At 39.9% G+C, this 14,042-nt stretch overlaps 1 protein-coding gene across 2 annotated transcripts in view; it reads right to left on the reverse strand.

Annotated features, from left to right (window-relative positions):
* The window catches only part of ERC1 (ELKS/RAB6-interacting/CAST family member 1), a 271,097-nt gene that overhangs the window by 5,528 nt on the left and 251,527 nt on the right, over positions 1–14,042 (reverse strand). For both annotated transcript variants that reach the window (XM_053978014.1, XM_053978013.1), the window contains one exon: positions 6,138–6,326. In XM_053978014.1, coding sequence (XP_053833989.1) covers positions 6,138–6,326 — 189 coding nt within the window. The remainder of the gene's footprint in view (positions 1–6,137; positions 6,327–14,042) is intronic.

The following is a 14,042-nucleotide window of genomic DNA, read 5'->3' on the forward strand; positions in this document are numbered from 1 at the left end:
TCAAAAACAAAAGAAGAAAAAATTTTTATTTAAACCCTTAAATATTTCTGCTCTATCTGGAAATTTGGAGTTTATGTTAGCTCTTTCAAAATACTTAAAAAACATGCATTTAAAAATTAAAGTAAGATTTCAAATGAAACAGTCTTGTCTTTTTAAATTATATCTACAATGCCATTACATTGCCCAATCTTATTTGTGCATGGAATTACTAATTTTAATTAAAATATATACTATTATATGTGTATTATAATGTATATATATATATATACATTAACTATTCCTAACTTGAAAAGAGATATAAAGCCAAGCAGAATCCACAGCAGTAGCTCAGCATCAGGAGATGCTGCACAAAGCTGTCACAAGGACAATGGTGTTTGAGCAAGGGCCAGAGTAACAGAATTTACTGCTGAGAGCAGAACATGAGGAGAGGAGAGCTGCACTCCAGAAAACAAGGGAACAGCTTGGGGTTGTACCTTCTGCTTGTAGGGATTGCTTCTAATGAGACCACTCTCATTTTCTGACACACCACACACACACAGAACGCTTGTTGATGTCCTGAAATCAGTGTTTTTCCTTTTATATCTCATTTCAAGTTAGGAGTTGTTATTGTTCCTGATTGATAGGATATATTGTAATTAATATTAGCAATTTCATGGACAAATAAAGATGAATTATGTCATGGCATTATAGACATGGCTAACTTACAGATAACACTTGTGATTTTAACCAGTGTTTAAGAACTAAGACACTGTTCTCATCCTCACCCAAACCATTAAATATAAAAGTTTAAAACACTTTCAAATGTAACAATTTTAGAGAATTCCCATATCCATTGCTTTCTCAACCAAACTCAGGAAATAGATTTGCACATGAAGAAGGATATAAATTGTTGCAATTATTACTTCTAATTCCTAACAGAGACCAGAAGTGGACTGTTTAACTTTAAGATACATTATGCATTCCCGTAAGATTACAAATTAAAAATAAATGACATAAATCAAGTGGGGGAAGATAACGAGCTAATAGAAGAGCAGGCAGAGAAGGAAGACAAGGGTAAACTCTGAAGTAACACAGTAATTTAGAATGACTAAATGCAAATCATAGCAGAGTAATTTCTTTACAGAAACTAAGTAAGTTGAGTAATTCCTCATAGATGACACAGAAGAACACAAGCAGAATTTGAACAAAGAAGTACACAGGATGTTTATGACTATTTGTATAGAGTAAAGTTTATCCCACTTGCAATATTGTTCGTATAACAAATCAAAATATGTGTTGAATATTTTCAGAATTTAACAACCAAAGATGCAGTTTTAAAATTCCACAGCTACAGGTATGAGGTTTGGTGTCCTTTTGTACAAAAAGCTTCCCATTGCTCTGTGGAGGCCAAAATGTGAATTAAGTGCAAGGTAAATGTTGCTCCTTGGAACCAAGCCATGACTATTTAGCTGACACAGCAGGTTGGGACTGCTACACTGAAGTGACATTATCACCTTTTTCCTTCCTCTGCTTCGGGCAGCTGAGCAGAAAAGGTGTTCCTGATTGCTTGGGAGAGGAGTAGTAAGCAGGAATCCCTAGATTCCTGTGATTCCCCTAGATCCCTGTGCTTTGGCTGAAGCTGGTGCACAGGGAAAGGGAAGACAACCTTCCTGCACAACAAAGGCTCTTTGATGATCATAAAGATTTTTCAGAAGTGCCTTTCTCTGTAACTCACAGCAAAGCAGCCACAGGTGCAACACCTGGTAGTGGGGTGAGACAAGCTCCCATAGCAGGTGACTTCTGAGAGAGCCTCTGATGGAGATGTACCTGCCCAGGTCTCCAAGACTGCTGCTGATGCCCAGGTCACAGTGCAAATGCTGCCAGAAACACCTCTGGAGGAGGAGGGAGAGGTTGAGTGTGCAGGGAACAAAGTGGTGCTTAAGGGCCAGCAGACACTGGCAGGACCCCCAGCAGCCTGAGGAAGCCAGGACATGCTGGACATGGCTAGAAAGAGCCTCTGATGGCAGGGAGCCAGGGGGAAGAATGCCTCCTACTCCTAGGGTTAAGAAAATTATTTTAATTGTACAGATCTTCTGCTGGAAGAAATATTTTTTCAAATATCAGTGCAGGACCTATTGAAAATAAGAAATTCTCTGTAATACAAGGTTCTGCACATTTCCAGCTGGATTTGAGGTGCTAAGACACATTGCTGATAGTGCTTAAGCTATTAACAAATCTAATACTGCTGCCTACTTCTAATATCTGGTTGCTCTGTTTTTTTGGCTCTTTTTACTTTCTCACACTGCTGACTCTCAACCCCAGTGCAGTGCACCACCTCTGACATATTAAAGCGAGGCTTTTCAGCAAATTCCAGTTTCTACTCCATTTTTTTTTCTACAGATAAAAGGAAAACAAAACCCAAACTATAAATAAAAGTGTGGACCATATAATTATGTTCTTAATGCCATTTCCTTTCATAAAGGACTAAAATCCCACACTTACAGGCAACTATCTGAAATGTGAAACAGAGCAGTCGTTCTACAGAGCTCAAGGATATTAACATAATGATACCTCTAGGATAAAGTGAAAGAAAATATGGTATTTAATAGAAATTGCTAGGATAATACAATTATTTATAATGAATGGATGGAATTTTTATTTCTGAGCGTCAAGACTTGGAACATTCCTCTTTCCTTCTGGTAACTTCAGTTTTTTAATAAGAAAATTCAAATAGGACATGAACTGGTTGAAGGATGACAGTTCCAAAAACAGTACTGGGTAGCTTATTTGGGGACACTGGGTCAGAACTAACTTAAAGGGACATTTTCCACCACAGGAATAATTTAATGCCATGATTCTGGGCTCTAGAGATCCTTTACTGTCCACAACTTAGTCTAATATATTATTTTAGATTAGGTTTTGAGACACCATATACTCATAAGTACTGGCTTCAGTTCTTCATTACAAATGGACCAAAATTTTACTACAATAAGTCAGCCTACACAATGTCTTTGATGAAATGCCAACAAAGAATGATATAGTATCTTGGCCCCACAGCTTGATTACAATCAATCTTCCCCAGGGATGTGGTCACGGCCCCAAGCCTGACAGAGTTCAAGAAGTGTTTGGATTATGCTCTCGGGCACCTGCTGTGATTTTTGGGAATGTCTTGTACAGGGGTGAGAGCTGGACTCGATGATGCTTGTGGGTCCTTTCCAACTCAGCATATTCTGTAATCAGTTGAAGTCACTAAGGACTATCACTGAACTTAATGGTAGTGTCAAGACACTATTATGGATAAGAGGCACCAATTATCAGTCAAAGTTTGAGACTACAAAATTATTTATGTGGCAACAAATTCCCCTTAGATCCATGGTGTTGATGCTGGAAGATACTTTTCCAACAACTATTTGTGCATTAGTTACTGTGGGTCACTGTGGGTGCACTAGAAGAGTGAGAAGGTTAAATCTACTTCATATACCAGCTGTATCTACCAAAAGAAGCCAAAGAAAACTCTTGCTGTTTGTACCTGAACCTCCCCAGCAGGGATGAGAGATCTACCAAGTATCTTGGCTATGATGAAAAATGGCAAACCAACCTTTGTCAATAACAGTTGCTGCAGAGGAAAATAACAGCTCCAAAACCAGTAGTATGAAAATGAATTCTTAACTATTTATAAAAAAAAAAACCCAGAGCAACCAAACCAAACTAGGTAATCTCATTGGTGAGAAGTGGATACGTTGGCATCATGCTTAAATATTATTGGTGTTGGTTAAATGTATCCTCCCTAATCATGTTAGCACTTCTTAACATTCAAGGGGATTAATTTTTTCCCACTGAGGCTTGTGAAGCATTATCTACAGAAGATCATATCAGAAGGGACAGGAGTGAATTTAATGCACTGGATTTGAGGTAATTTACAAAACTCATTAAAATTCCAAAGATGCAAAATGGGTATTCAGTGATGGGCTTCTGCAAATCTGGAGAACTGATTCCCACCCCCCATGGGAATACTTGAAGCACAAAGGAATCTCTGCAGCTAGAAACAGAAAAGCTCCATGGCTTAAATAAAAAGTCTGCTTTGTAAATTGAAATATACCATTAGTTTGTGTTTTGCAACTGAAGCCATCTGAGTGAGTATGGGAAAGCAGAAGAGACAGCTACATTTTATTTTAGTTGACATTATTTATGCTTGGGAATTGTGAATGGAGAAGTAACTTTAAACAACTGTGGTGACAGCAGTATAGAATTAAGACAATAATGTGAGAGGATAGAAAAAGAATTCTCTCTTTCCAGAACAACTTAGGTAATTCCATTTTCTCACAGTTTTTCACAATGTTTTCTTTACTGTGTAACCCATAGATGTTGCTAATGGACTAGCAAAGTTTTAATGGGAAATATTATTTTTGGGCCTACTGTTCAGAAGAATTTGACAAAAAAAGCCTTTTGTATTTTCTTTACCTACATCTCTTGATCAAATAGTAAATACCACCTGTCCCCACAGATCCTGATTATACATGAAGACCATCATAGCAATAATTAATGAGGCAATTTCTTTCAGTGCTATCCAAACTTTGCCCATATCCACTCTCATTTTCAGAGGTGCCTCCCATACATGCTACAGGTTTTGTCACCCACTGCTTCATCCCAATCTGACAAGGTGGTTCAAAGTAATATGCCTCATGTTTTGATTTATACCATAGGAGCTGTAAGGCTTTAATAGAGGAGGATGGCATGCATGAAACTGAAGAATTTTTAATCCTGTATCAGTGATTACAGAAGCCAAGAGGCTCTGAAGGGGAAAGGAATGTGTCATACCTATAGAGGCAAATGTAGATATTGAGGGAGGCACACAGCACATGCTGAATCATTGGAAGTATGAAGGCAGGTACAGAAAGAGAGCACGACTGTTGTGGACCATCTCAGCCCTGTTACAGGCATATTTATCTCCAGAGGTCTGCTGGTTTTGAATTTTCAGACATGCTCCTGCTGGTTTCCTGCAATTCCACTGCTCTCTCCAATTTTTGAATCAAAATTCAGTCTTGAGTCGAAAGCTCCAGGAAGTTAGTTTTAAAATCACAAAGGAAGAAAACCAGAGCTGAGGTGTTCAAGATAGGCTCAACATATGTTCACCACAAATCCCCTTTTAACTGTACAGGCCTTACATTAGCTTGCATGCACACTGGATAGAGTTTGGTATAAAACATATGAAAGCAAATAGTTAGAGACTTGGCATTATAATCCAAAGTCAGGGTTAAAAAGACAAAACTAGTCACATTTAGTTCTGGTACAAGTTCCTTGTAGTAGTTTAATTAAAAAAAAAAAAAAAGGCATTCAGTAATACACTACTAGAACAGTAAAGAAAATTGAAAAGAGAAATAGGAATGAGTTAGAAAAAAGGTTGTAGGGAATGGTGAATTATAGTCCAGAAACAAGAGAGAAAAAAAAATGCCAATGAAGGGATTAAGGAAGACATTACCAGAGCTGGGAGAAAGGAAGATTATTTCAGTAGATGATTTATAACTAGATTGACAGCCTCTTGTGGAGACCTCATCTGACAAACTCTTATTAAACTCTTTCAGTTCTGTATTCCATAACTCCTGGAAATATACAGTTGGGTTTCTGAAGTTACTCTGTGTGTGTATATAAGCATGGGTGTATCACATCCAGCACACTGAGTCCAACCTTGATTCAGGTAAAGTGGGTAAGCAGTAGAAATTACTGGCAGAATATTCTGTAACAGCAGGTAAGAACACTGCATTCATTTATATAAAGAGACTCATAAAAATGCCAATTAAAATATAAATGGTTTATATAATTAAAGTAAGATTTAAATCTTGATGACTACATTGAATTATAGAGAGCAGCTAAAATTTTTAACAGTTAAAACGTGGCAAAGGCGGTATCTTGCCATTTGATTTCTCATGAGTGTGGAAATGCATGGCCCCAAGTAAGGATAAAAGAGCAGATGAAATTCCATAATAAATAATAAATGGCAATGCTTAAAAAAATTATTGACTCCTTTATCAGCTGAAGAGTTCATCTTCAGCTTTCACCACTCACACCATGGTTTCACCACATTTTGGTGTGTGGCACACCGCTAAAGCCTAAATGAGCAAGTACGGGTCCTTGTTCAGAGCTGGAGCCCCCACACTCACCTGCTCCTGGGTCATCTTGTGCAGCTCCTTCTCCCAAGCTGCCTGGTCATCATCCAGGTGGTAGGAGGCAGGCGGGGTGAGTCCACGCAGGATCAGGGGGTCGCGGTCGTGGCAGAGGGCTGTCAGATGGCCGATGTACAACTTCAACTTGCTGCGGTTCTGGTCAAGTTCTAAGAGGGGCTGAATAATCTGAAATAAGAGAGCAGAAATAGTGAGAACAGCCTGAGACCCAAGCAGTGATGAAGGCAAAGATCAGCCTCTAAGTTACAATCTTGTCCAGCTTCACAGTGGAAGAAACCTGAAAACTCTTTCCCTTGTACTCCTGGTCCATAATGCACCAACCATCTAGAAGGAAACCAAGGACACTGGGGAAAGGGTGCAGTGATGACAGCTGTGTGATTAGACTGGGAAATAATGGTGATATGGGTGGAAAATGAAACAGTATTAAACTGAATACATTAACTCTACTGATTATCCAACAGTAGTTTGGTTTAGCTACTTAAAAAAAAAAAAATCTGATAAAAGGTGTCTGTCCACAACTTGTCCAAAAGCAAGGTCAATATAGATTTTTAGCTCGTTTTGCCAACAAACATTTCATTGTAAATTAAGTATGCAATAAACATGTTCTAAAGAGAATAGTTTCAAATTATGCCAAAACACAACAATTCTAAGATGATTACATCTCTACTCTAGAAATTGGATAGAGACATGCCTTCATCAGAAAGTTAAAATTTAATTTTTTATAATGTTTTACGTAGTTATGATATAGTCTTCTATAGTTTTTATAGTTTATAGAAAAGGCAATGACTTTTATTAAACAGGCCAAGCTAAAAAACTATCTATATATATATAATATCTATATCTATAGATATATCTATGTAACAAACCAAAACACTGAAATTGAAGGACTTTATTAAAAGTACTATTTTATTTCATTATACTTTACCCAATCTGAATCTAATCATTGTTCCTCAATGCAATCCAAACTAGAGTTATCCAGTTCCCATAAAAAGTATCTGAAGAACCATTTCTCATTTTTTTTACAAAAAATATACAGCTCAAGTGCATAAATGCCTACTGAGCACCCTTTGCTGTGACCTTCCACAAGAATACTGCTTTATTTTTTCTGGATGTTTGTGGGCACATATTAAAAACTGCAGTATTGCAAATCTCTAAGGTCTGCAGCTGATGAAAAATTAGGGAAGAACTGGGCTCAGGGCCTCCTTTCCATCAAATGAGGTGCTGGGCAGGGAGAGCTGGGAAGCCTTGCCAAAGTCCTAGCAAGTTCTATTCGTGTTCCCAGGCAGAGGCTGCACCTGCTGCTTGTTAGTGGGCTGGGGGTATCTTTTCAATAGGACACCTCTGACCCTGCCAATGAATAAGGAGTGAGATAATCCCTGAGTCAACAAAACAGGGTGCTGGCATTACTTCCAACAAAGACTCTGGCTTCGACCCCTTTTAATAAGGCTGTCAGGGCTCACTTATTTTGTTTCTAACACCGTTTTACATGGATTAGTTTCTGTCGAGTGTGAGGATCTGAGAGGCATGGCTAAGCAGCTAACTGATGTCAGGCTCTGTGTCCTGCTGAGCTCAGCAGCCCACACCAGCACATCAGGGTGCTGCCACAGCCACAGGCAGCCACGGGAGAGCAGACAGGAAACCTGCACGAGAGAGCGTGAGCTCACGTGCTTTAGTAAAAACCTGTGCAGCCTTGGGGCACTCTCTGTTTGCAGATAGAAACACACATATGAAAATAATGCCTTGTTATATCAGGATGGGATGAGTGGACAAGGAGGTGGATGGACAACTGGCTGAAGGGCAGATCCCAGAGGGTTCTAATTAGGGGCACTGGGTCTGATTGGTGGCTTGTCACTAGTGGTATTCTCCAAGGGTCAGTACTGGGCCCACCCAGTACTAACTTCTTCACAAATGACTTGGATGAAGGGGCAGACGTGCCCTCAGCAAGTTCAGTGATGACACAAAGCTGGCAGGAGTGGCCACAGCCCAGAGAGCTGTGTCCCTTCAGAAGGACCTCAGCATATTGGAGAGATGGGCAGGGAAGAAGTGTCAGAAACTCCGCAAAGGCGAGCGCAGGGTACTGTGCCTGGGGAGGAATAATCCCATGTACCATCACAGGCTGGGGCTAACCTGCTGGGAACAAGCTGCCCATGAGCTGGCAGTGTGTCCCTGTGGCCAAGAGTATCCTGGGGTGCATTAGGAAGAGCATTTACAGCAGGTCAAGGGAAGCCATCCTGCCCCTCTGCTCTGCCCTAGTGAGGCCACATCTGGAGTGCTGTGTCCAGTTCTGGGCTCCTCAGGACAAAAGGGACATGGAGCTCCTGAAGAGGAGCCAGTGAAGAGCAACAAAAATGGTGAGGGGACTGGAGCATCTCTTATGAGGACAGGCTGAGGGAGCTGGGCCTGTTCAGGCTTGAGAAGGGGACCACATCAATGTCTGAGTATCTGAAGTCAGAGGATGGAGCCAGGTTTTTGGTGGTACCAGACAACAGAACAAGAGGCCATGGGCAGAAACTGATGCACAGAAGTTCCATCTGAACATGAGGAAGAACTTATTTCCTGTGCAGTGATGATGCACTGGAACAGATTGTCCACAGAGGGTGTGGAGTCTCCCTCACTGGGGATATTCTGGCACTGTCTGGACACAATCCTGTGTCCCATGCTCTGGGATGGCTCTGCTCGAGCAGAGAGGCTGGACCTGATGACCCACTGTGGTTCCTTCCAGCCTGACCCAGTCTGTGATTCTGTGACTGCAAACTGCAGCAGGACAGAATACTCTGCTGTTCTGTATACAGGGCAACAGCAAGGGATATTTTAATAGAATCAACACAGTTACATTTCACTTCCATCACCAAGCAAAACTGTCTTTAGCCAATTATATCCATCAGCTTTGGTTATTTACTGAATTTGCACTATGTACCCTGATTTCATATAACATCTGTTACCAAGATTATGATCTGAAAGTGTATTGCCTGTGCAGGTGAAAACCAGTGATGCTTCTAATTTAACAGATGTTTTTTTCTGTCTTTCTTACTATTTGGTAAGAGGGTAAAATGATGGATTATCACATCTTAAGAAAATACTGTTCTATAAAAATGTAATAGTCAATGTCTCATAACTAGTCCAATCAATGTAGTAGCTGCCTTGTATTCTTTTCAGATACCACAGCCTCTTCAATATCCATCAGATGTGCAGATTCCAGTCTGAAAAGAATCTGTCTGGATAACTTTCCTGGCTATTCTTTGTGAACAGAAACCCTCCTTGATGAAGAGAAAGCAGAGCAATCTAGCAAGTAAGAATGGAAGATTTTCATACAACAGTTGATTTTGACTGCTCCTTTTCGAAGCACATTCCTCCTGCACCCTTCCCCCTTTTACCTCGAGCTGGAAAGAGGCCAAATGAGGCGTGTGAAAGTTCTTAGCCAGCAGCCCTCCTAAAGCTGTTCACAGAGCACTCATTCCCCTCACTTGGGATCCATTAAAGCTGGCAGTCAGTAGGAAGTGCCCTTGTATCTGCCTTCCTGCCCTATCTGATTTGAACTGGCCACTTAGCAAGTCCTTCCCACACAGCAGAGCTGCCCCTGCCTTATCTCAAGAGGGTGTAAGAGCATTTGCTAAGTGGGAAAGCATGGCAGTGCTGGGTTCATAACCCACATTGTGTTCTCATGATCAGCTCAGGGCTGCAGAGCTTTCCAGGAAAACAGTGGGTAAACAGACCAAACCCAGGAATATCTTCTGAAGCATTCATTAATTGCCCTGATAGGTTTAGGCCATCCTCATCAATGCATGGAATGAAGTCTGCTTAATGTACCCTCAACTTCAGAATATTGCTAATAGCCAGCTAAGTTTGACAACATTTCACTAAAAAAGGCAATCGCTACAACTCTGAGGCAGAAATGGGAAATGCCTGACAAATCTCTCATGCAAACCCAAACTAATTCAACCAACTAACAAAGATATTTGTGAACATATTCCAAAGTCAACTTGAAAACAACACCTTCAGTTTCTTTGAGATTTCATACATTTAAAAAAAAAAATCTTTGACTATGATAAATGTGAATCTAACTGTAGTTGTACAAGTCATTGGGGCAAAAAAGCTTTAGAATGAAATGAAACTGCTTCTCCAATGGTAGTCCTACTGTTGCTGGACAATGGTCAACTGCAATATGGGTAACTGAATTTCAAGTTTTATATACTAAGTCTCTGTTTTAAAATATCTATATATCCACAGCAGTGTCTACTGGAAATATGCAAGAAATACATAGGTGGTCATTTGGAAAAGAAAACCAGCAATGTCCACAGACATCTGCAGAATAAAGAGTGAGTTTAATCAATGTGCAATTCACCACAACCACCAGCTTTAAATTATGCCTTCTCCAGGCAGAAGGGTTAATAACCTGGTCACCTTTCTCCCTGCTAACAATCCCTTTTTTTTCTCTGAAGGAAGCAACCACTTTTCTTTTTCAGAACCAAGTACTTAACTATACTATTTTCAGAGAATACCTTCTAAATTTCTACTTTAAAAACCTGCAGCTGCCATTTTGAAATAAAGTCTCACTGACACCCCTAAAAGCTTGCCTGTTTTTGCAACTGCATCCGTCAACCTTGTAAAAGTTATCTCCTTACATGGCTTGGCTTACTTGTCAGAATAACACATCAATGTGGAGGTTGATCATGGATCAACAGCAGTTATCTTTATAAAATAAAAAGGGAGAAAATGTAATTTTTTGATAGAGCAAGGGCAATATAAAATGCCATATATACATTTGGCACTGGCAGGCTGCTGTCATTCCCCCCTATTAGCCTGACTGCCTTGTTTGCACATAGTCTCTGTGTATAGATCCACTAGAGACCCCTGAAGGGCAGAGTGATGCTGGTAAGTGGTCTTCATTTTGCAATCAAATAATTCAGCAATTTTTCTTAACTTACTCCTAAATCTCTAAATATCTGAGAGAAAAAAAAAAAAAACAAACAAAACCAACCAACTCCCTGGAAGTATAGCTACATCAAGAAGAAAATAAAATAGAACTGACAAGTAATCTCAGGGGTCAAAGTAAACAATGTGAGGTAAAAATGACAGTGTTTTTGTATTAAAAGTGCTGCAAAGAAGGGTAGGTGGAATAAATGTGAAAGCTTCCAAGGAATTAAGTAATTGGAGAAACGATCTAGCTTGCCAGCCTGGTCTACACGCCATGAGTGTCCATTGTAAATCCTGCACAGCACAAATAAAGAAGGAATTCTGAAAAAAAAAAATCCAGGCAGAAACCCAAAGCACCACCAAACACCTCCTCAAAACTTCAGACTGGACATAACAAATATGTTTGGAAACACAGTGCAGGTAATCCTTTATCTCCTATCAACCACATCTGTCATGTGAGCGTGGAAAATTATTTTCCAACTTTGTTACATACAGTTGCAACTGTGCTACCCAACAAAACCTACTTCCCAAAGTACCATTGCACAGGAGAAGATGGGGCCAAAGATTGTGTAAGCACATCTGTTTGTTAAAAAGCAATTATTTCAAAAGGACCTGACAAATCTTTGTATGCCTCCCTGTATCTGGGTTTTATTATAGATATTGCCAGACAGGGATATTTTGCCTCTATAGCTAAATATCTTATACTGGGAGATAGGAAAATAAACTAAGATAGTGAGTGACACAGCCTGGAAGTATTTGCATGGCAAATTGAATTATGCCTTCTTGCTCAGACCATTTGTGTTTGTTTGGCAACAAACACAGGGGTTCAACAATAATATTGTAACCACTGAATGCAATGGAGTTTTATGAGGCATGAATTTGGCTCAGAATGTGCTAAGCTTTCCCAAATTCAGAGCAATTTATCACTGATGTCTTCCCTTCATTATTTTAAATGGAAACAGAAGAAAGTTCTCAAAAAGGCACATCTTGACCTCAGTTCAGTTCAGCTCAGTTCACTGATACACAGAGATACTTGGTTTCTTCAGAAGACCCCCACACAAAAGCTCAAGGACAGGCTCAGTATTCTTTAGATTTGTTTTAAAGACAATTAAAAAAAAAAAAAAAAAAAGGATTTAACTCTAACCTTCATCATTTTCTCCTCATAAACCAGAACAATGTATGTGAAAAGAGATTCTGGCTATTTTGACAGAGCTGTCTTACTCAGTTCCTTTCTGACAGAATCAATTAGGAAATCATTTTTATATAGCAAATGTTTTTTGAAATTTTTATACACCATGAACAAATCCCATGGATTAATGATTTCCAGAGTTCACCCTCTTCACCTTGGGAAAAATCCAAACCAGAAAAAAATAATAGAAAAAACGAATCAGGGAAAGGAGTTTTGTCATTAGCTCCCTCTGTTTAAATAAAATCCTTTCCCCATCATGTAGGTGAGGCAGAGAATTGCAGTGGGTTGGTAGGGTTCCTAAAGCACTCAAAAAGAGCAAGTAGTTCTAAAATATTTTTATACATAACAAATCCAGAAGTGCTTTCCATGACACTGGCAACTTTCACTTATGTGGGCTGCGGAGCAAAGTTGGCAGGGAACCACGTGAGGAACAGCAGGGACTGCGGAGATCAGAAGTGAAATACTGATGTGAGGGGCCTGTAACTGGACCAAGGGGAAAATGAACTTTCAGGAATGAGATACCTCAGCAGAGCTGAAGGGAGTGTTTGCACACCGTTTGAATTTTACCTGTTTCCTCACTCCCTTCCCTTCAAAAGCGAGGGCATTCACTCAGTCTCTTATCCCTAAATAAACTCATTGCACTGTGCACACCTCACACCTCTTTATTATTAAAATCTCCTTCATTTGAGCACTTCACCCCGTAAGCTGTGTTAGTTACCAGGTTAAGTTTTTGAAAAATAAATTAAATTACAGAAGACGGTGAAACTGGGTAGTCAGACTGATGATACTGACAATTATCATCAAGAAAAAAAATAAGTAATCCCACAGTAAGCAAAAATAGTTTAACAACTGCTGGCATCTTGTACATGACACTGTGGATTTAAACAGCATTCTCCTGATCAAACTTTCGTAGGTGTAACGAGGCAAGTTTTGATTGCACAGAATCAGTCAGATTTTATGCTGATTCCTTCTCTATAAAAATATAGCAGCTTGAGAATAAGTAAGAACAGCCTGCTTCTACTTTTAATGCATTCAAGCTTTCGAGCACTTGCTGTCTATGCAAGAGTGAACCAGAAAGGACACACATCTCTTGCTGTGCTGTATTTTGTCTTTTGCTTCTCCCTGTTACAAGGGATAAAGGGAAACAGTGTCTCACATGCCTCTGGCAGCAGAGCATGGCAGCAAGGCACGGGGAGAGTGTGTCCATGGCAATGCTGATGATCAGGGCTGTGTGCTCTGCTGTCTGTTCCACTGCTAATGCAAACCAGAAGGTATTTCCTAAGTAGTCTACCAGAGAACACAATGAGTGCTTTTCCTGTTCGGATGAACTGTAACCCCCCAGTCTGCAGGTGACAGGAATCTTGGCCTTGCCCTTCTCTAACTCTGGGTGCTCATTCTGCTGTTGCAGCTCTCTCAAAGACACCTGCTGAAAGGCACTTTCAAAGCAAAGACTTGTCGAAGGTTTATCTGTCTTTAGGAAGTCTTTTTGGAGTTTCCTGGTCTACATTCAAACACAAAATCCCATGAATAAATACACCTATTACATGTATATAGAGTAGTTCTTATCTAGAAGTTACTTTAACAATCAGATGTAGTTGGAGAGCCCATAGTGAGCCTACTGTGAGATGGAACTGTAAATCCTGACATGTCCATCAGTCATTATGAACTTCACCAGCCAGGAAAATGCAGTGTCTGGAATGACTACATGCCCTTACAGTTTTTATTTCAGTTATCATTCTCTGGAGCTTATTTTCATAGTTAATGCACTGGACAGCAGGTTT

This window comes from Vidua macroura, chromosome 5 (assembly GCF_024509145.1).
Source record: "Vidua macroura isolate BioBank_ID:100142 chromosome 5, ASM2450914v1, whole genome shotgun sequence".
Taxonomy (NCBI): Eukaryota; Metazoa; Chordata; class Aves; order Passeriformes; family Viduidae; genus Vidua; species Vidua macroura.